General features: G+C 32.8%; 1 protein-coding gene across 2 annotated transcripts in view; it reads left to right on the top strand.

Annotated features, from left to right (window-relative positions):
* Positions 1-24,811, top strand: part of LOC118191757 (organic anion transporter 3-like) — a 91,856-nt gene that overhangs the window by 36,636 nt on the left and 30,409 nt on the right. Inside the window, exons 4-7 of one of the 2 annotated variants that reach the window (XM_035362607.2) lie at positions 7,238-7,434; positions 10,948-11,190; positions 13,311-13,445; positions 16,642-16,745. In XM_035362607.2, coding sequence (XP_035218498.1) covers positions 7,238-7,434; positions 10,948-11,190; positions 13,311-13,445; positions 16,642-16,745 — 679 coding nt within the window. The remainder of the gene's footprint in view (positions 1-7,237; positions 7,435-10,947; positions 11,191-13,310; positions 13,446-16,641; positions 16,746-24,811) is intronic. The other variant, XM_035362608.2, reaches the window with a different exon arrangement.

Raw genomic sequence — 24,811 nt, 5'->3', positions numbered from 1 at the left:
AATCTTTTTCTATATCATTAAAATAACAAATAATTAAATAAGACAGCTATTTACGTTTTATTTAATATTTTTGATACATTACGTATACTCCTGTTATTTATATTTGCATTATAATGTTTTATTTTCACATTTTACAAGTTTTGCTCATCACAGGGATTATACACTTACATTTTGTTCTAAAAGTACTTTTGCCATTTTTCATTCCAAATAATTTAAATCATATAGGGGAATTCTTGATATGCATATGAGTATGCTAAATTTGGGGAATTATATATTTACATTTAATTTCATTTCCACTTTCATTTGCATATGCATAGCAAGGACGGAACACGATGTCTGAACAATTGGAGGGAGTATGAAATAAGCTAATTCCCCCTGAAGAGTCGGTACTATTTTCAGTTGTTCATATTTAAGTCATGTTTAAGCAATTTTCTTTATATGGCTTTAATTATCATTTACAAACATATTTATCACAATTTTATGCATATCCACTTCTATTGGCCATTGCTAACAAAGCAATTTTGCTATCCCTATATGACTTTTACAGTTTAATACTTGTAAAAAAATTTCTAAACATTTAAAAATTTTAAAAAATTTAATATTACTTAAAAATTACGAATTCTTAAGCTGGAATTTATTTAGACTTTAAACTGTAATTATTTTACATTCTTAGCTCTCTTAATTTAATTTGATATATAACAATTTTAATAGGAGTATTCCCCTTTAATTGTAATTATCATTAAAATAACACGTGGTTAAATTTTTTTTAATATTTTGCTTTGTTCTGCCTCCTTGGTTTTTACAATAAATCTTTTAAATAAAACTGGCATTTGAAATTGAAAATATTAATAATAATAAAATCAATGAACTGTCAGAAATATATTTTGTAGGAATTCGGAAGTAATTTTTTTTTTAAATAACTACAGCGAACCTATCAAATGGTAGTTAACACCAATGATTGCTATTATATTCCAACCTGCATTCACTATTGTCTGATTAGCGAATGAAGTTGCACAGTCGTTAGGTTATACATAAAAGCAAAAATGTGCAGTGCCTTCACAGGATTCGAACTCCGGGTCTTCCGAATACGAGTCGAAAGTGCTTCCAATTACACCACGAAGGCACACGGAAAGGAGAGAGAAAATACCTTAAATACTTCCCCTTTTAAAGGGACTCGTATACCTTAAAACCCATAAGATTTTCGAATATGTGACTGTTGCAAGAATTGGGATAACTTATTTATTTTAAAAGTTAACTTATTTAACTTTAACTTATTTATTTTAAACTTATTTATTTTATTTTAAAAGCAATTACTTCCAACATTTTACAGTTGATTACATAATATAGCTGCTTTCTGAAATAGCAATCAGAAAGTTTGTGTTGCCACAAATATTTTTATAATTTAATCCGCTTTGTGACAAAACTTTTCGTCATTTCGACGTTGCGCGCACAGTTTAAAACATTCTGTTGCATAATTTAATTCCACATTTCATATATAGCTTTTATAACATTTGGAAACTACTGTAAACCAAAAATTCTAAGAATTTCATGTTAAATTTTTATTTTATTTGGAGTTGAGTTTATAAAATGTATTTTAGTAACAAAATCTGTAATGTTTTCGTGCATAAAACTTTTTAATATTAAACTATTCATCAGATTTTTGGTTCAGTTAGAAAATAGTGTCCATATAAAGAATTCCATCCAATTTCAAGTATGTACCATGAGCCATTTTTAAAATATCATGCGAGCAAGGTGGAAACATGGCGAAAACTTTTGTCAAAAAGCGGACTAAATTACAAAAAAAAAATATTTGTGGCAACACAAACGTGTTCCCAAAGCAACCGTATTATGTAGTCAGCTGTAAAAAGTTGGAAGTAATTGCTTGTAAAATAAATAAAATATCCAAATTCTTGCAACAGTCACATATTCTAAGATCATAAAGAGTTTAACGTGTATGAGCCCCCTTAAAAAAGCAACTGGGGATGAAGGGACCTAATCGCTAAATCCCGGTGGTGACGAATAATCATTGTCCACCATCTTTTCAGTTCGGGAGCTAGTTGTAGGGCTTTTTAGAATTTTTCAATGTCAGGATGTCTTCGCCGCGGGTCGATTTCCAGTCCTCCCGAATATGCATCGAATGTGCTTCTAGTCACACCAAGAAAGCATGCGGAAAAGAGTGAGAAAATACTGTAACGAATTTTCTGCACATAATAAATAATCTGAGTGAAATTATATGTGAAAATATTGTATTTTTCCCTCTATAATGTAACATGAAAATCTAAAGAGACGATGCTCGACCGGAAAAATAAGAATACAGGAGCAAATCTATTTAACAATAAGTAAATGGCTATCTCGGTAAATACTCCGAGATATCGCCAAGCTGGCGATGGTTTAGATCTTAGACGACTAATTTTTGTCACCAAATTTGGCGAGAAACCGCCAAAAGTCGCTGAATTTTACGACCATTTTGGCCCAGTCCCGTTTTATCACCTTCATAGGTATTGTAATTGAATAACTGTAATTGATTTCATATGAGATGTAACCGTATCCTGTCCTCATATGCCTTCCAGTAATACGAGAAGTAATAAACATTTCACGGCGGTACCGGGAGAAAACTATATATGATCGGAAAGAGTATCTGCTCTCGGTTGTTAGTTCAGCATGAGTTCGGCGTATTGAGATATCACCGGATTAGCTTCGCTCTTTAGAATGCGCTTTGCATTGCGTTGTGTTTAACTAAGCAATTTTTAAGTAGTTTGAAGAGTAGCTGTTGACTGTACTCTGTGATACTGAGAAGAGTTGTACAATTATTTTTGTGAAAAGTTCCAGAACTCTGAAGTGTTTCTTTTTATACGATAAATTTTATTTTATCACGCCACAATACCTTAAAAAGTTCAAAGGAAGTTTTAGATCGATTTCGATCATTAGATATACAATGTTATCAATTAAAAAAACGCAGAGCAGCTGCAGAAGAATAAAACTGATGAACGCTGGTAGTTCATTCCGAGAGGTTATTTTGGTTTTTTCCATATGTAGTATTAATATAAGCAAGTTCCCTTTAAAGTCGCTGAACAAGGTAGTTCGGTCCGGGGTTTGAATCCCAGGGAAACGGCTGCATGGGCATTTTCGTGGTTTACCCCGTGTGTATCGTTTATACGAGCCAGTTTCCTTCAGAAAGTCCTGCACGAAGACATCCTTTCCCGTAAGCAGATAGCCCTTATTTGCTTTTCCATAATCAAATAAACCAAATCAATAGAAACCTTTAGAAAAATCCTTCTCAAAGGCGTCCGTCGCCTTTGAGATAACCTTTGCATACTTGCATGCTTTGCCACAACCTAAAAAATCAAAATTCTAATCAAACTGAAATATAGGAAGAGAAAAAGCAATAACGGTTTGGATTAAAGCCGAGAGAAGCTGCCACAAAGAATTTCTAAACAGTATGAGCAGTATATGCAGATCAAGCATTAATACAATCTACTTTTTATTTGCATTGATAATTCCATGATAGAAGGGAAGTTTCGATGATGAAACCAGGAATGATATTTCGAAGGATGATAACATCTGAAAAGTTCGCAAACATTTCTGAAAAATCATCAGTTCTCGTTTCGAATGATAGCATGAGATTAACATCAGCAGAAATGGCTGCCGGAAGACTTTTAAAATTTCTCTTTTTCTTTTTTTTTCGCGTGTTATTTAGTGGGAAAAAGCAGGAAGTTAGAATTACTGCATATCAATATTTGGCTGATACAATGGACATGAACGCCAAATTTTCAAAATAAATCTTAACTGTTTGACGGAAGCTGCTATTTTGCTTATGACCCAAATAGTATCATTTGCATGACATGAAAATATTCGACTGCAAACACTTCAGAAGTTCAGAATAAAAACAGTGTTACTGAAATTATTTGATTGGCAGGAAGTTATTCACGCGGAAATTTTATCTTATTAGATGCAATAACCTCTGTGTTCTACAATAGGTAACAGACCATCTTCTGAAAGGAATTCAGGCCATTAAGCCAAATAAGACTGGATGATGTAACTTCTTTTTGCTACTTCGGAATGCCTCTTCGTATAAAATAATCAAGAATTTTAGTGCAAACAAAAGTGTAACTGCTCAAAATCATCTCTTGGCTTCCAGGACAAAAGCGAACTACTTTATGTTTTCTGTAATGAAATGTTACATGAGGATACATCATTCAATTTTTCAAAGTATTAGCTCCTGTATTCTTATTTTTCCGGCCGAACATCGTCTCTTTAGATATTACTTTGAAAATTATTTTTTAGATATTACTTAATGTTAAAATATTTTCAAAGTAAATTATTTTATTACTTAATGTTAAATAGATTTGCCCCTGTATTCTTATTTTTCCGGCCGAGCATCGTCTTTCAGAAATTTAAGAAAACATAACGAGAGAAGAATTAAAAAGCATTCTAACAATTCAGCTATACGAGTAACACATTCCAGCAGTTTTATGAACGCTTTAAGAGATGCACAGTATTACCGGAGAGCATAGTACTTAGGTGCACATCAGTATGGCTACCGAGGAAGGGTTTCCAGTATACGAGCCAATGAGCTTCTACTGACTCTGAATATTTAAAAGCTGCTGTTTTTTTTAATTTTATTTCGCTTTTGTTTTCCAGCGCCCAGTATGTGTTAATATTCCTTTCAAACACATTGCACAATTACTTACATTTGATCTAATTTCACATTGATAATTTTCGCAAGAAATTTCACGACGTTTTAATTGTTTTGTAGAGGAAAAAATTTTCAACCATTTCGCATAAAGCGCAACAAAGGTCATGTGACAGAACATAAAATACTACTGGAAGTCAATTGGCCATTCTAGAAGCTGCTCGGTTACGGTACCAATGTACACTTACGAATTATGCTACCGGGAATAAGCGTATTTATCAGTTTATCTAATTTATCAGAAATCTGTATCTGATTTGTAAGCGTCTTTTGCGGTTGAAAAGACGGCAATACTCTCTTCAGGATTCGATATTCCGTACTTCTCATCATACCACGGAGGCAGGGGTGAGGAAGGAGAAAATTCCTTATACTCTTCCCTGTTAATTTATTTTCCTCTTGAAAAAACGCAGTATGTAAATAAAATATTTATGCTGCTTTTGACGTAATCTTTGATAAATGCGATTATTGGTAAACGTGGAAAATTTCTTATAGTCCTGTATATTTCTTTTCGTTGCTGAAGATATTAGATGATACCTTTATATAGGGAAGCTCAAACAAGCGTATATGTAACTGTAATAGAAAGGCATAATAATTTGACTTGTAAGGATGTTTTGTTAATTCTAAATAATAACACTTCAAAAAATCTGAAGTAGACATCACATAACTTCCTTGTACGGCCTATTTTATACATATTATTGGTTGAACTTCATTTAAACTTATTTCCGCGAATCAATCTAACTTTATTAGCCAATTCCTCATGGCAAGTTGAAAATGACATCAAAAGTTGCGTATTTTGAAATTAAATATCCCCGTCATTTTTTCTTGTAATAGAATTTTATTTTTTCATAACAATTATAAAACTTTTCCAAATATAAGCATAGGAATTGAGAGACCGTATTAAAAGCTACATTCGTTATTTGTCCAAAATTATTTTTTTTTAATTTGACATTGACAAAATATGAATATTTTCACCGGGAAATGAAACTCATATAACTGGAAACTGTAAACTCATGTAACCGGAAATATGACTACGACCAATGACTGCGAAATTAAAGGCAGGTAGGGTAAGTAAGGGGTAGGAGTATATATATATATATATTTCGATAGATAGATAGATATGATTGCAATAAAAAAGGAGGTGCATAATTAGATGTTGTATTAGTCCCATATACAAAATTTCAATGTTCTGCGTCTAATCCTTTTTGAGTTAAGCGACATACACACATACGCGACGTCACGAAAAAATCCCATTTTGCAATCCGTTTTTGAAAAAAATAATACATAAAAACTGAAAATATTTTTCATCAAAAATTGAAAGATATATATTTATATACTTTTGGTGCGGCCGATTGCAACCAAAATGGGAGGTGCACAACTACATATTACAGCAATTCTATGAACAAAATTTTTACGTTCTAAGGCTACTCGTTTTTGAGTCATGCGAGATACATACATACATACGTACAGACGGCTAGGAAAAAAAATCTCTACTGAATCCCTTTTAAATCAGTTTTATAATTCGTTGAGGTAAAAAGAGTCCTTTATTCTGTCCTTACGAACAGATGACACGCAAAAACATAGTTAAATTGCGGTGAAAATGGATATTTTCGTTGAAATATGATATTCGGAATATTTTGTGCTTACAATACTTCCTTTATTTCGTACCAGGAAATAAAGAGAGTCCTTTATTTTGTTGGCACATAAAATCCTCACAAAAAATAGTGAAAATGGTTTCGGGAACGCTCAAAATGTGTATTTTCGTTAAAGTGTGATACCCCAAATTTTTCGCCAATACAATACTTTCTTTACTTTGTACAAGGAAGTAAAAATCTTGTTGATGACGAGTTCTCCCCCCCCCCCCAAGTGACAGTAAGCTAAAGAAAGAGGCATACTGCGTGAAGATGGTACAAACACTGAAGCATTTTTTTGTTTTTGTTTTTGTTTTTGTTTTCATCATAAAGCCGACAAAAACTCTTTACTTTAATGTTATCAGTAGCAATACAATCTTCATCATACATTATACAAAGCAAAGAATTTGTAAATCATACGAGAATATGTAAAGCGTAATGTTTTAAAATATATTGCTTTAAAATTTGTCAAGACCGATTTCAAACTTAATTTCAAGTTGCCACCAATCAAACTAGCTATACAGAAATCTGTTTACGGTGGCTTTCGACTGCATTAAAAGATCTGCTCTATGCGTATTAGACGGCGAAAGGCCAGTTCCAGCACCTCCTATAGTGAAACTGCATTTACGCATGCCACAGTGTAACATGTTGGTTCCTCCATATTACATGTACACTATTAAAACTAGTATTATGCTAAAAGTGATCTGCGTATACTTTTACTTGGGACACCCTATATATTTTTATTATTATCCTAATACACTATTAACTACATAATATAATATTCTGCTCTATTAATGAAAGACTATAAAAAATTAAAGTATAGCATTACATATACATAATAAAGTTAACATAAATATACATGAATATTTTGAAAGTTTAATCTTTATGATAAAACTTAACCTTTATTTTGTTTCCACAGGGAGTGCAGTGCACGTCTTATCTGTTACTCATTGAAAATCTTCCAACGACATGGCATTCGAAAGCAGCTCTGGCCGTAGCAATATTCCATTGTTTGGGCGAACTTATCCTAGCTACACTAGCTTGGCTGATCAGGCACTGGAGATATCTACAGCTAATCATTTCGGCTCCAGGAGTAGTCGTCTTTGGATACTTTTGGTAACGTGTTATATTAATATTTACTTACGCGATGAAAACTGTAATTTCAGGCATCTTTATAAGCTAGAAAAATAACAGAGATAGTACATTTCTGTAAATTCAACAAGGGAAATAAATTGTATAACAGACAGAGCCACACTGCGGCTTTATCATTCCAAGCATGTTGAGCCTTAACTGCAAATCACACCGTAACAAGAATAGTTTTATTTTAAAACTTTATTTCAGCTCATACAAGGACTATGTTACGACAGGCTTGTAACAATCAATAATCAATCAATTATCTCATTTTTTAAAAATTTTTACGTGTACTAATTTTACACAGTTTCAAAGTGAGCGCCATTTCATGGATTTAATTACTCGGATTTATTACTTTTCGAAACATACTAAACAGCTCTCAGGGCACCAGTAAAGACAAATAAATACATCAGCAACACTTTGAGTTGATAATGCACCTCAAATATTACTGCACGGTTAGCTTGATCCTGTCCTGGAGAAAGCAAAACATATCTGATGAGATCAAGTTTGAAGTTAAAGAATTAATTAGTCATTAGAGTTAGCTTTTATCTCCGTATAATACTTCTTATTTTGGTTGCATAAAAAAACTTCCATCCCTTGGGTCGATAAAATGACTAACACTGGGGGTCCTGCGACAAGCTGACCACTACTTCAGGCATATGCTTACGCACCCCGGGGCCCACGGTCAAGAAAGCAGATTTCGGGCACTGCAGGCGTTGGCTCATTAGGGCTGTTTGCGCCACTGAGTTTAGTTTTAGTTTAGTTTTAGAAAAACTAAATTAATATTTTTATGCAAAAATTCTTAATGGGCAGCTTATTTTAAATAATTATTACACGTCTACCGCAATTTCGCAGCATAATGCGCTGTTTTTTCTTTCATGTTTTAGAATTAAGTGTGAAAATAAAAACATCGCTTATATTATTTCACAAATCACTAAAAGGACCGCTATGTTTTCTTTCTTTTTCAGCTTATGAAAATTCAAAGCAGCGAAAAAATGTTTTAAATCTAAAAGAAAAGTACATCTTTCAAAAATTTCAAATTTGTATTTTGTAGGAACGTGTTTTCCTGAATATAGCGCTAGAAGCAGCAAGAATTATTTGTATTTACATCAAAGAATAACAGCATCATTAATGAAATGCAACATAATTGTTAAGTAGCTTTAAACATTTATTTCTACTCATAAATTATTTTTGAAGTAATATAAAAGCTTAGTTTCTATTGTGGATTTTTAATGTTAAGTATGCGACACTTATTGAAATGCAGTTTGTGTATCTCTGTTATATATATTTATCCTAGTATCATACTACGTATATTTAAATTGATAGCATGTGGCATTTTTTTACGAAGTAAGAAATTATTTAAAGTAAAGAATATAGATATTTATTGGGCGTCCATTTGCTATTTTTCTCTAGTGATAAAACGATTAGCACAGTGATCTCAAACTCAAATTGCACTCAGGCCAAATGCTCGATCTAAAAGCAACTGACGGCCAGAACACTTTTTAAAGAAAATTTTGAAACATATTTAACAAAACAAAACGTAAATAAGTAAATATAAAAAAAATTGAAAGCATTCAGATTTTAACGATCGCCCGAAAACGTTTGTTAAAGTTTATTTATTCTCTCGCTGAGCTCGCAGTCTACTATTGCATCCACTCTTGCTAACCTACTTCTTTTTGTCGATTCGCCTAAGCATAACTTTAGAATTATGTGTCTTTATGAATTTATGTGTCTTCGCACTTAGACACATACATTTCAACAACAAAATTACAAAAATTTTAAAAGCAACGTAGCCGCATATATTTACAATTCTCGAGGAAGTATTAAGTGTTGGTATACATATTTCTATTTTTTTACTCTTTTCTCGGTTCATCATATTATAAGATGGCTTAGTGAAATGGCTTGCAAAACTTTTTTTCTGTCTCTTTATTATTAACGTTTTATGCGCTAAATTTATTAATTAAATATCATGTTCTTCGCACTTATATGCCATATCAAAATCAATTCGTCAGCAAAATCCCAAAACGTTTAAAAGCAACATATCTTTAGAATTTCCGACAGTCTCAAGCGCTGGAGATAAAAATATACTACGTATCGTTCTTTTTTTCACAAAGCGAGGAATATACATACATGCAGATTCTTCATTATTCAGTTTCTTTAAAAATAATACAAGGAGATAATATTTGGTGACAACCATTTGATAATGATAGAGCCGTTTACAGTGGACGACGTAAAATCCCGTTACGAGACTAATGCCCCGTTTGGGCTAACGCGCTTTTAGGCTAAAATCCCACTAGGAAAAGAAAAAATTCAAATTTATTTTTATTTTCTATCTGAAGTCTAAACGTTTGTACCTGCAAGAAATCTCTATGGTTATACTTTATATTCAAAACGCACTGACGTCGAAATATTAATTTTTAGAATGGCATTTATTTCTAGTTATTCCACCATGTTGAATTAAATACTATATAACTTAATTTTTAACCTTAACCTAAAATTTCAGAATACTGAAGCGCCACCATCTCTAAGCTGGCAAACTAACTATACCGATTTTACCAACGCGGAAAATTCTGTCACTTACTCTAGCCATGTGGCCTGACAAAGCCCCAACTTATTCATTCTATCTTTCTTTTCCTTCAATAACAGTCGCAAACACAAACTTAGCCCATATTTTTATGTCTCTAAAAATAAGCAACTATTTATAACAGATACGTAATTAAAATGAATTCGCGGGCCGGCCGCATAAAAATTATTCGGGGGCACGAGTTTGAGACTCTAATATGCTGCAAAATATTAGTGAAAAGAAAAATATATTTAAGAATGTAATGCATTAATAAAAATATTTACTAGCCCAAAGAGGTTATTTTGCCCTGAAGGGCTATTAATTTCGTTTTGGCATTTTGCGTTGAAAACATAAATGCATTGGATCACTTTTCATATTGTTACTACCATTTATTATCGCCTTGTATTATATTTAAAGAAATTAAATAATGAAGAATCTGCATCAATGTATGTATGTTTCTCGCATTGTAATAAAACAACGATACCTACTGTCATCCTATTTTGAATAACGTAATCCTCCAACTGAATATGGGCATCTTGAAGCTCAAATTTGGAATTTGGTTTATTGTTTACTTCATATTTTGTAAAATTTTAACGAATTTTTAATTAACAAACTGAACGATTTCAAAGCGAGCAATGGCAGCACTGTAGGGGAAGAAGAAAGGCATTTTTATCTCCAGGGCGGAAGACTCGGTATCGGAAATTCTAAAGGTATGCTCTTTTTAAACTATTTTGTGATATTGCTGTTGAATTGAATTTTTTTTATTTAAGTGAGAAGAACATGATATTTAATAAATAAAGGTAACGCGCAAAACGTTAAAAAAAAAAGCACTTAATTAGGAAGTGGCAAAATATTAAAGAAGATAAAATGCATACGCATATTTAAAATGTAATGCTCTAGATAATAACATGGTTTATTTTTCTTTTTTCGAACAGGCTTTTGCCTCGCTCTTTAGCGTGGCTTGTTGTCGAAAACCGCCAGCACTCTGCTCAGATCCAATTAGCAAGGTTTACGAACGAGCCAACGTCGTCTTTGCTACCAAGTCTCCGAATGCAGATCCTGAAATCGTGCAGGGTGGCAGTTTCTACGCCCTGTGGCTATGCAGCGAGGCATAGTTATGAGACAATCATTTGTTCTTCCAGACTTCGGACCTTTGCTTTTACACAATATTACATATGGTACGCTTCATGTTCCTTTTCATGTTATGACCGTGACACTTGACAAAAGCTTATGACTTCTGGAACACATGTAGACCTTGTCTATAGTCTGTGACATAAGGTCTTGAGATGACCTACCTGATTACTTACTTTTAAAGTTGTATTTTTAAAGAATTTAGAAAAATAAACCATGTTATTATCTAGAGCATTACATTTTAAATATGCGTATGCATTTTATCTTTAATTTAATGCTTTAATTTAATATGGAAATTAAAAATCTAATGTTATTGTGAGACAAGGCTCAGTTTTCTCATAAAATGAAAAAAAAAATATTCATTTTAAAGACAATAGGCAAAAGACTGCTAATCACTTTTCAGGTTCTAGCATGAAATACATGATATAACTCAATACAATGTGCATATATATATATTTACTTAAATAACCTAAAGTTAAAGTAAATTGGAGTCAAAGCAAGGCGATGCTTCAATAATATTAATAATTGCATCCTTGTAAAGAGGTTAAACATAAAATAAAAACATTTCAAAATAAAAATGATCATAGTAGTACAAACTCGAAAACTAAAAATGCAAAATATATATATATATCTATATCTATATATAGATATATATATATATATATATATACAAGATAATAAAAATATAAAAACTTAATCTCTTAGACTTTAATTTAGAATTCATCAGGGAAAAATGGCATTGAGAGTGAGAGAGATTAATTTATTGAGACTTTGATTTAGAATTCAGCAGGGGAAAATGAATTAAAGCTTCATAAAAGTTGATTAATATGATACGTTCGATAATCAACGTTTTCGAAGCATATTAATCAATTTTTATGATAATTTTTATTTTGAAATGTTTTGATTTTATATTTAACCCCTTTTAAGGATGTAATTATTAATATTGTTGAGGCTTGCTTTGACTCCAATTTACTTTTAAATGTAGATGCTTTAATTTTATTTTACTTCAATCCTGCAGCTATACCGCAGGATGGGTTTAAAAATTTGCTTTTTATTTTTGCCTCCTATTAAGTTTCTTTATGTATTTATATATATTTACTTATATATATATATAATTTATTTACTAAAGAAATATTGATTATATTATCTCCTAATATAAATTTAGTGGAAGTATCAAAAAAGAGGGAACCCATATGTAGGGTATATAGGACATATGTAGGAGATAATATAATCAATATTTATTTAAATAAATTATTATTATCTTACTTTGCAGCTATTGCGCAAGTATTAGAAAAACTTGTTTTCGAACTAAGTGAATTTAAGATCATTCAACATTATATATATATATATTTTATATTACTGACACCAATTTACTTTAGATTCTTTAAGTCTCTCTCTCTCTCTCTCTCTCTCTCTCTCTATATATATATATATATATATATATATATACATATGTGTGTGTGTGTGTTTGTTCACTCTACTTAAACTAGCAAAGAAAATCTTAGTGTTGCAAAAAAAAAGTGAAAGATTTGCCTTTGAATTATCGGTAATTAATCTAAATTATTCCAAAAAGAATAATAATTTGATTACTTATTTTTCAGACATGGTTACATAAACAGATTAATTTTTGAAAGACCTACTTTAAAAAAAGTTATTACTATTTTTGGGGAGGGGAGGTAGCCAAATAAAAAAGCGGAATTAAGAGGCTGTTGCTAATTTAAAGTATAATTTATAGTTATATATTTTTTATCTTACATATATATCGTATATAAAATGCTAATATTATAATTATTACATTTTTAAATATTTGTAGAATGAACAAATACAGTTAGTACTGTCTAAATCGAACCATTTAAATGTTGTTTGTTATTTTGAAGGACATTGTAAAAATCAGAATTACTCGACATTGTTAGCTTGTTCTTAACCATTAAACTAACCTTCTTCGAAATAAATTTAACTTAAAAACTACTCTTAGAAAGCTAGTTAAGAAAATTATGATAATGATAACCTTGCATACTGAAAACAAGCTGATGTAAAAAAGTACTATTTACTGTCACTCAGTTTATTGATAAATTTTAATTGGTTAGTATTTAAAAGGTATTGATAAATTTTAATGCTTAGTCAACGTAATTATAAAATACTTTCTCATTCATGTTAATTCCCATAGGTTTGTAGTGTCTCTTGTGTCAAAATGCACAGCGGAAGAAATACCTGCTCTGAGAGATAATCCCTACTCACGACTCTTTGTACATGGTGTTCTGGAGTTATCATTTGTTATTTTAATTCATCTAGCTTCAACCAGGTACTAATATTTCATTATAATTCTAGTAACTGTTTTAGATTTTTAATTCTAGTAACTGCTTTAGATTTACTCTTTGTACAGGGTGTTATGGAGTTATCATTTGTTATTCTAATTCACATAGCTTCAACCAAGTACGAATATGTCATTATAATACTACTACTAACTGCTTTAGATTTTTAATTCTAGTAACTGCTTTAGATTTACTCTTTGTACATGGTGTTATGGAGTTATCATTTGTTATTCTAATTCATCTAGCTTCAACGAGGTACGAATATGTCATTATAATTCTAGTAACTGCTTTAGATTTTTAAAGCTTTATCCCGTTTAGCGCTCCCAAATTTTATTAACATTTAATTTTTATTTAGTGTAATATTAAAATTAAACGACTTTTATAATAATAAGAAGTTTTATTGTGAAGTAAAATATGCTATTAATTTGAAATAAACAAAGACCTTATTCCCTTGTTATAATTTTCTTTCTAATACCTTATTGCAATACTTTTTTAGGAAAATTTTTGTACATCATGTCCATAAAAATCCTTATGCGGCCTTTATTTGCGCTACGGTTGGTCTTACTAGTTACAAAAAACTTTTAAATGATGAAAATATTCATCTTATGATACTTTTAGCTTTAAAAAAACGAAAAGAAAAAACACAAAAATAAAAATCTGAAAGCTTTCAAATTTTATATAAAGGCTAAAGGAGCGTTTTTTAACGTTTTGTGTGCTACTTTAATTAATATCATGTTCTTCGCGTTTATACCATGAAATTCAATTCAATAGCAATATCACAAAATATTTAAAAGAGCATATCTTTAGAATTTCTGATACACAGTCTAGCGTGATCGGGATAATTTTTTCCGTACAGAATTGTCATTGCTTGCTTTGAAATCCTTGAGTTGGTTAATCAAAAATTCTTTAATGTTTGACAAAATATGAAATCGATAATAAAACCAATTCCAAATTTGTGTTTCCAAGTGCCCATATTCGAATGAAAGACTACGTTATTCAAAGTTTGATGGTTCTAGATACCGTTATTTTTTCACAGTGAGATAAACATATATACATTCATGCATATTCTTCATTATTTAATTTTTTAATGCAGGGTGATAATATTCGGTTGCAACAATTTGAAAAGTGAACCGACGCAAAATGTCAAAATGAAATTAGTAGCCCTTCTGGGAAAATTGCCCCTTTGGGCTAAAAAAGATAGAAATTCGATTTTTTTTTTTTTTTTTTTTTACTGTTTTCCGATCCATGTAGTTATATTTAGTAAAAATATATACTCATTCTAAAAAATAAAACTGAAAATTGTTGACTCTTGTACAACAAAGTTCATCGAGGTATTTAATGTAAAAGTTTGCTATCATTACAGATTTTTTTAGTCTCAGATAAGAAAACTTATCGTACTTCCTGAGGGAGCAGTTAAAACTAAATTAGGATGACTTGAGGTTGATTATTTTCTCCATTTAATCTCAGTCATGATATACTTTGTGATTTATTATAATCTTTTAGTATAACATAGCAACTTTAAGGTTATTTTTCGCAGTCCGATTTAACTTTTAGTCATAGGAATAACAGCTGCGGAAAAAAAGATCGAATCTCTTAATTTTTTTCCACCACTTTATTTCTGTTTAGTAAGTTTCACTTCATTAAAACGGCGTGAACGAAGATACAGACGATAACAATGTGGAAGAAAACTTCGCAGATAAAACAATGCAAGGGAAAACGTCGTCGTAAAAATACCGCGACAGAAAAGAAAGCAATGTAACAAAATCGCAGCTCTAAAACATCGGGGGATAAAACGAAATAAAGCGGTTCAAAGCATCGTGTTTTTAAAACATCGTCATAGATAATATCATAGTAAAAAATAAAGCATGACGATGACATCACAGACATGTCTTTTCGAGCTTTAAAATTTGTAAATGTATATTCGCACAATGATTTGCAAGCGCAAGATGGAAAGAGGAATATTTTAACCTCTATATTTCATATTTATGGTTTAATGAACAATGTTTTGCTAGAAAAAGAAGAAAGAAATTTAAGCATTCAAAAAGTGAAAATGATTAGGACATCAATGCTTCGCATAGCAGTTAAAAGAATTTTAAATTTCTGTGCTTCCCATTTAAAGGTAATTTTTCAACTCATTTATTTTATAAAGTTGTGTTGGCAGTTTTCATAAAAAATATATTCTATGAAAGATTAGAAAAGAGAAGATGAGTAACTGCATAGATTACATATATTAAAATTGTTTAATTGATTATCAGGCTTTAAAATTATTTTCTTTTACCTTTTTTTTTAACAAATTTCTTTCCTGTTATTTTAGCAAAAGTTATTAACTAATACAAAAATAGGAAATATAGAGGTAAAAATATTCTTCATTTCTTTATGCTGTCGCAAATCATTATGCGAATATATACATTTGCAACTTTTTAAAATCTGAAAAACGCAAGTCTTCGATGTTATCGTCATGCGATAATTTTTAGCTAATTTTAGCGTCTTGTGATAATTTGTGATTAGCGATCTTTTCAACACTCACCTGAACGAAACCTAGCTCGAACTGCAGTCTCAAATGAGGTGGGAAAAATAAATGTTGTGAGACGATGATGACGTAACTTACGAACGCAGATGGGGGGGAGGGCAACTGCCTTGACGAGCCCGTAACAGACTACAGTTTGCAGCATTCTTTAATTTAAAATTTTTAACATTTGATATAAACATTGATATAAACTTTTATTAAATATAACTATACGAACATAGGAATCGTATAAGAAGTAATTTTTTTTTTTAATTTTTTTTATTTTTAATCAGGTTTTTTTTTTTTTTTTTTTTTTTTTTTTTTTTTTTTTTTTTTTAATTTAGAAATGACAATACCTGTATACGTGTCTTTTTTGAAACATTTTTGTAGTTGTAAATATATATGTGTGCGACCAATGGCTTAGAAAATAAAGGTCGCGTAAGGAATTTTATAGACATTGTGTGTATCTGTCAGTAGTAAGTTTCATTAAAAATTTTGTGTTAGTAATGAAAAGCAAGAAAAGGTATCTGCGTAATAAAAATAGCAACAAATTGTTTTATTACAAGCCTCACTATTATTAAGAACAGTCTTGAATGTATTGCCAAATGCATTCTTTATTTGTGAATTCTTTTATAATTCATTAAATCTGTTGTACATTTAAATTTTGCTTCTTTCAACAGCGTTGGTTTGAAATTAACTCAAGCCACATCGCTGTCCATCTCTGGCATTTGCTGTATGTTCGCGGCCATCGTCAACCACCAGATAGTGCAAATGCGATTCCGATGTAAGTTCCTGTTATTTACAGTTTCATGTTTGTTGTGTTACCAATCTGTTAATTATTTGTGATAAAGAGTTTCTTCTGCTACTCCTGAATCATTACTTTTTGCAAAAGTATCACAACCACGCTATCACTTACTAACTGCATAATTATTTAAGCAAGTAATGGGGTTTTTCTTAAGTAAGTTATGGGTAAGTAATTAAATAAGTAATTTAAGTAAGTTATTGGGTTATGGGGTGATCTGATAAACGTTAAGTAGTCCCAAACTCCCAACAACAGATATAAAGCGAATTATATATCTGAAATATGAATGTTATGTCTGAAAGTACCTGCAGAGTCAGAAGAAGGTTTAAATAAAGTTTTTATTTAAGCACCTTTTTGTGCTAACAAAATCAATCACAGCTGGTGACGATGCAACTAAATAGGAACAGTTCAATTTCAGTTTAAACGTAGAACAGTGGTCAAAGAATACACGATAAAATTTTGATCTAAGATGTCTCAGTAATTCTAACAGAGGTGTCTAATTCAAATGTCTGCAGCGATAACGCAAAGCCGAATAATTACTACTTATCAGAACTAGAAGAACTAACGCAGTATGCCCGCGCAGGCCAGAAACACGCTCTGTCTTACAATCGAAAAACCTCAGTTTAAATACTATCTACCCTAATTTACATTGATGAAGAGACGGAAAGTAGAAGTTAAAGTTAACTTTAGTTAAGATCCAATTCATAAAAATCTGGTTAATTTAAATAATAATAACTGTAAAAAGTATATTAAAAAGATAATTTAGCTGAGGAGAGTAATGTAGCCAGAGCTTTACCCCTCCGGCACAGTTCCTGACTTTGCCCTCCCTTTTCGGAATATTTACCAGTATTTCTAGTACAAAATGTCAGAGTAATGCACATGTCAGAGTAATGATTGAAACCACAGGCCTATTTTTTACCTAAGTAAAGCTTCAAAAGTATTTTCTCCCTTCTTTCCGCATACATTCTTGTTTAACGGGAAGCACACTCGACGCGTATTCGAGAGATCCAGGGTTCGAGTCCTGGTGAGGGGAATTGCATATTTTTCACGTATCCTGCTTTAAAAAAAATCCTAATGACTCTACAAGTGGTGCCCGAACTAAAAGGTGAAGGACGCTATTTCGTCACTACCAGGATTTGGCGACAGGGTCTTCTAATCCCTAGTCACTCTCTAAAAGGGGGAGTGTTTTGTAAAGTCATTAGGTTATTCTGAAACAGGAGACATGAAAAATGGTTCAATGCCCTCACCGGGACTCGAACCTGGACCTCTCGAATACGCGCCAATTGTGCTACCGTTTACCAAGAAGGCATACAAAAAGGAATAAGGTATTTTCTTCCTCCTTTCCTCATGCCTTTGGGGTGTAATTAGCAGCATACTCGACGCGTATTTGAGATGTCCAGGGTTTGAATCCCGACGAGAGCACTGCTCATTTTCCACATCTCCAGCATCCCAAAACCTAATGACTCTATAACTTTAATTCCAATCTTCTAAAATGTTATTTTCCTTTCTTTATTGTTGACAAAATCATAGATGACTTCTTTTTTTGATTCTTAATTACTGTTCTTAAATTTTTCTAAGTGTAAGATACTCATTTATAGGCTTTAGTAAATTCTAACAATTTGTATTAAAAAAAAAACTCATCTCATAACTTGTAACATTTACAGCAACTGTGAGATAGATTTTGCAGTTGTATCGCAGTACAGTAAATCTGCATTTCCACGGTTCCGGATGATTTTAGTTTTCTCTGGAGGTATTATGAGGTATTTCTCCCGCCTTCTTAACATGCCTTCCTACTGTAGTGGTCTGCACGCTGGGCAGACCAGAGGTCCGTGGTATTCCAGACTTCCGTGGTTCGATTCTCGGCGAGAGGGCTGCTCATTTTTCATCACTCCTGCTATAAAAATAACCTAATGACTACTCAGTGGCGCCCGAACTAAAAGGGTGTTGGATGATGATTTTCCATACTCAGGATTTTTCGATTGTGTACCCTAAAAACCCCAGTCGCCCTTTAAAAGGGGAGTATATGAGGTATTTCTTCCGCCTTCTTAGCATGCCTTTGTAGTACAGTGGTCCTCAAGCTGGGCGCGTATTCCAGAGGTCCGTGGTTCGATAACCGGCAACGGCGTTGCTCATTTTTCATCTCTCTTTCTTCCAATTAACCTAATGTACTTACAACAAAGCAACAAAAATTGTTAACTTCGTTTCATTGTTTTCCATTTAAGAATCTTAATTGCAGTAAAATATTCAAAAATAGGTTTTGGTAGGTTTTTTATTTTCATTTTACTTAATTCCAAGTGTAATTTTTAAAAAGCTATTAAGTAGTAAAAATTACTAAATTAACGCAATCAAAAGCGTTTCTCAAGAATAAAATTGTGTCTGAAGAAGAAAATTACAGCTCTCAGAAATATGCGGGCTAGGCTGGACTGCAAATCCGCCTGCTGTAGCTACGCCACTAGAGAAGGGAATAAGGAGTGTAAGTTAAATTTATTATCTACGAAGCACCCGCTTTAAAATCATTTTTAAATGCATATTATTATTTTTCGTTCTAAAAATACTTAGGAATAATGTTGTTTACTGCTGCTTCTCAAGCGTTTATCAACTGGTAATTCGAGCTTGTTTGCAGGTAATTTTGATTGCACCTGTTTCTCAAGCTCGTTTCTGAAAGCAGTAGAAACCATAACACATGCAAACCATTGTATAAGAGATAAGTAATATAAAAGAAAAATTTTTAAAGTCAATTCCTGCTTGGGTCAACAAAGAAAAATTTAAAAAATACAAAAAAAAATTTTTTTAATTAAAAATTTTTAAAAATTTAATATGTGAAAAAAACTGTATCAACATCAAGTGTCATCCACTACAAGTTTAAAAAACTGTATTTGAACTTGAGTGGATGAATTAAAAATATTTTATTAACGATTGAAAATTAATTAATTAATAGTTAATTAAATAAAAAAATTTTAAAGTCAGTTCCTACTTACGTCAAAAAAAGAAAAATTTTAAAAATACAAAAAAATTGAAAAATACAAAATTTAATTTTTAATATGTAAAAAACTGCATTAACATCAAATGTCATCCACTACAAGTTTAAAAAAGAAATGTTTTGAACTTGAGTGGATGAATAAAAAGCATTTTATTAACGATTGAAAATTTGAACAAGATATAGAGAGAGTGTGAGCTAACAGTAAGAATTTAATAAAAGAAAGGTATCCTGGCCCACCTTACCCTAAAACAAACGAATTCATTTTAAAATTTTCACAAATTAAAATTCTTAAATTCTTCCCACAATTCTTAAATTAAATATGAATTGTTTAGAAAATATAAACCATTTGAATCAAAGTCATTACCGTGGGACAGAAAACGCATAATAAACGAAAAATAAAAGGATGTGTGTGTATTTGATCAAAAGTAAAAATATTTTCTGTGACAGACCTTTCTAAACATGAAAACTGCTTTGAAATCCATCAACTGTATCTTAACAGTTAATTTAAGAAATTGAGCAATTCTTATATAAGTATCTTTAGATGCACTGTGAATGCTGCTTATGAAAAATAAGTAGTTTTTCATGCGCTACGCACACGTAAGGAATGTGGCACCAGAGGACATGAAGTATCAGATGATTAATTTCATTCCAATGTCTGCATAAAAACCTAGGACGCAGGATGAAATACAAAAAGGAACGAACTCTTAATTGCGTAAACCTTCTTTCCGGAAATCGGCCACTGTTTGGTAATTCTGAAAAATATTTCTTCATCTTCTTGGAGGCTAAGTTACAATAAAAGCTGCAACGGGAAATTGGAATTCTCGTACCTGGTCCAGTGTCCTGGAAGAGTTAAATTGCTTGAAACTAAATTATTTGAATTTTTCTTATATCCGAAAGGTTGTAATTTCCATTAGACCAACTGGAATTCTCCTGTATTCATATAATAAGTAACCAGTTCAATATGCTTTTGACCATAATTATTTCTCAACGTTGGTTGGTCGAAATGAACTATTACGAAATGTACAGGCGCTGTGGGATGGCTTCGCTGCAAAGCAGTTTTAGGTTTGCCATAAAATGGCAGGGGAAGGCAGAGTTGCCCCATTTGGTGAGGAATCGGCCATTTGGCGACAAAATTGGCGATATACCAAGGCCGGATGGAGAACCTTCTGGAACGAATTCTTACCGGTTTAGCCCAGAGTGTTCTCGAACACAAGCCGGAAGGTATATAAACCCTGCTGGTTCGCAGTCAAGGAGTACCTCGCATAGAGTATCGAGAGTGTGTGTCTCGTCTAGCGAGCTGTTAGTCAGTCATTGAGCGAGTGTCTCGAAGTCTAGCGTCGAGTTGGTCGTCGAGTGCATCGAAGACTCTCTTAGTGTATCGTGGTTAGTGCATCGTCAAGAGAGTGTGTTAAGCTCCGGGAACGACTGAATCGAAGAGTCAGTAGCTGTGCTCTGTGTGTCGTCGAGTGCATCGCGAGTTGTAGCGTGGAGAGTCTCGAGAGTACGTGGAGTTCCGAGAACGACCAAGCAGAGTAGGGAGCTGTACTCTGGTGCTTTGCAGTGAAGCTGTCTCCACCGTGATAGCTTGATAACCTAAAAGCTGTGTCGCTGATCATGTCAGCGTGTTTATAACAGTTCGACGACTGTAAACGAGGTTTTGGAGTTGTCCTGATTAATATCGGCCAATGAAGTGTGTTTCGATACTTCATCGTCATTATTCACTCCAAATATACGAACCCCGTACGAACGTGAAGGGGGGAAACGTAACAGAACAATACTATGTGTTGTTGTATTGCTATCCCGAATTTGTGTAATGGCCGAAGGCGTAGAGCGGTCGCTGAATTCCGCCTTGCCATCGGACATGACAGCCTACAATATCATCTTCATAGATTCAAAATTGTTCCTTCTCCGATATGCACTCTGTGCAGCTCTGGAGAGGAGATGGATGCCGCACATCTACCCCACTGCCCTGCTCTGCGCAAGACTTCTCTCGCCGAGCGTTACTGGGAGGCAAGAGATATGTTAGATTAATGGACTCTGTGGCAGCTGTTTTTTTTTTCTCATTGTATTGCTGTATTCTATGTTCTTTGTTCTTGTATTTTTGCCGTAACTGTTCATAATCTGCCATTGGAAATTTTAAAAAATGTGTTGTTGTATTGAACTCTCAGGTCTCATTCCTAACTCATCCTAATGTTTTTCGATACAGCTTCCTCAAAGATGCTAATGTAGATTTCAACAAAGATGCCAAATTATAGGCACCATTGCTGTTTATCAGCCCTATTCATCTAACTATTGCAGTCTGTTGAGTGTTATGCCGTTTGGATGTATGTGGCACAAAACTGGATTTTGCTATGATGTGTGTTAACTTACATGAAGTGCAAACATGAATTCTGATGTCAAACCAGGTTTGATCATACGTGTTCCGCTATACTAAAAGGCGTACTTGGACTGACACCCTATCTCCGTAAAGTGGCAAGTGGGTTATAGAAAGTCCAGAGCCACCAGGGAGGGTAACAATCGTCTTAATTGCCGCAACGCTTATAGAAGCCCACTGCTCAGACTACGGACAATTAAAGTTTGAATTCCTTCTTGACACCCAACTCTGAACTCTCTTCTCAGGGTCATCATTTCCGAACGTACGGAGCCACAAAGGATGAGACAGCTAATTAATAAATCTGTATGTTGTGACTTATCTCACTTATCTGACAGTAACATTAGAACAAGCCCACGAAATACAATGTAACAAGGAGTGAAAGATTGCGCCTGACATTGGCAAGAACCTTGAGTACCATACAGGTGAGAGTACGACTTCGCTCACTTTTGATGGAGAGCACCTCGGAGGTCGGGTCTGAGAGTGTCCCACCTCTCTTACCCTGCCACCAACCTTTCGAGAGTACTTTCGGCTCGCTCCCTATTTAGAGTGCACCCATGCCTCACGGACACTATACATTTATAAACATCCATGCCTTCTCCGGGAATCGAACTCGAGTCCTTCGGTACCGCAGTAGGCTTCCCTAATCACCATACAGTCTGGGCGGCATTAATGAATCTTAGTCATCGCGATACCCACTCGGATGGCTTGCGCCACTACCTTCCCGAATAGCGTAGACTGCCCTTTTGGGCAGTCGAAACCGCGCCGTATATTTTATGCCTCTAGAGTCTCTACTGTCAGAGTATAATACTGAGCCAGTATTTGCAATCCCAAGGGTTATGGATTCTGATGTAGCAAACTTTAATCTTTTCTCTATTAAGTATAAAAATCTTATTTTGATTCTTTTTATTTTAAGAAAAACTTGTTTCATAAACAACTAAAATTTTTCCCTCCTTTTGGGAACATTCTATATAATGCGTAAATTCCCTCGATTAGATATTTATATATTTTTAAGGTACTTTTCCGTTTTGCCGGGGCAAACGATAAAGTCGCCAATAATGGTACAACTGACGCCAAACGGAATATCTTCGCTGGTAACCTTTTACGCCTCAGTTTCAAAACAAGTCGCAGCCATTTCTTATCAGATTCATTGTTTCTTTCACTACTGGTATACAATTACATAGAATTTTTACAAGATAGTTAAATTTTATCCCCTAAGACAATTCGCAATAATTAAGATGATTAGAATGCAATCACACCGCTCACCCAAAGGCAAAAATATAGAAAAAGCATTTAAACTTGTATTCCAAATTAATTTTAAACTTGAAATTAATGTAGATAATTACTGAGAGAATTAGATTTTTCTAGGGCAGTTTACGTGAGATGAGATCACTTGGGGTGACGTGATACGAACCGGCGACTCAGGATGTTGAACCATGAAAGCATAATAAATTCTTATATTAATGCCTTTCTACAAATTTATTGTCTTTATTTATTGGGTTTTCACAAAATTTTAAACCATATTAAAATGTTTATGCCTTCAAAATAAAAAATTCTTAGAATTAACATTTGTTAACATTTTTTATGTGTATACTGTATGTTGTCACCAACAAAGTCTGTTTGGCGAGATTTGCGCCGTCGAAGCGGAAAAGTACCATTTTTAATTATATTACTTATACGGATCATAAAGTGCACCTGTGCAAATAGGAAGAAGTATTTTATCGAGTTTTATTAAAAGAAAATGATTTCCTTCCCAATGCTCTTTTAGTAAATCATGCAATATTAAATCGTTAGTTTATTTCCAGTTCTCTGAAACCAGAGTAAATGAAGACGTAGGAACTTAAATTAGAGGAAAACATCCTTGTCAAAGAGCTACGTAAACCTTCAAATGCACTACGAAAATAATTCAGGATGAAATATGAAGAACTTTTAAAACTTTTAAAATTCCTAAATCTTGCATATATTTTTATATATACGTTTAACAATTCTATAACGATGGTAAATCTAACAAGGATACCTTGTCATCTTAATGATATTACAAGATCACGATGACCTTACAAAGTTACAAGACATAATGTCATATGTAAATGACATTACAAGCTCAGCTTGTTTATGCTTTCAAAATCTTACAGCGCTTAAAGCTACAAGTATTATTATTATTTATAATGTTATTATTTAAATTAATCAGTTATTTATAATTTCAGCCTTTACCATAATTCTTTTTTTCCCCTCGAGAATGCAAATGAGATAGCCAGTGCTTAAAATGAGGTTTGGGGAGTTTAAGAAAGAGCGTGTTTCTGATTTCAGGCGCTCGCTACTTTTAGTTCCTGCTGGCTCAAAATAGTTGTGATTATTCCGCTTTGCGTTTTATCGTTGCCGACTCTGTGATTTTTATGCTCCGGTAAAATTAACTAAGTAAGCTTCGAGTAAGATTGAAATTGTGTAGTTTTCGACTACATTCACATGTTTAACTTAAATTCGCTGTTCTGCTTAGTCGCATCACCACGAGTTGTGGCTGATATTGTTAGTAGAAGAGAGGTTATTTAAATAAAAAGGATTTTTTGAAACTTTCTCAGGACTAGTAATTACTTCGGACTACTTCTCAGGACTTGTAATTATTTCAGTTACAGATCAAGTAAAGTCCCCCATACTATCTTATTACGTTTAAATCTTATTAAACGATGTTTAACAAATTAG

The sequence above is a fragment of the Stegodyphus dumicola genome, chromosome 3, assembly GCF_044657685.1.
Source record: "Stegodyphus dumicola isolate Sdum_Otavi_A_Nest chromosome 3, ASM4465768v1".
In the NCBI taxonomy this organism is placed as follows: domain Eukaryota; kingdom Metazoa; phylum Arthropoda; class Arachnida; order Araneae; family Eresidae; genus Stegodyphus; species Stegodyphus dumicola.
This window is presented reverse-complemented; position numbering and strand designations above follow the sequence as displayed.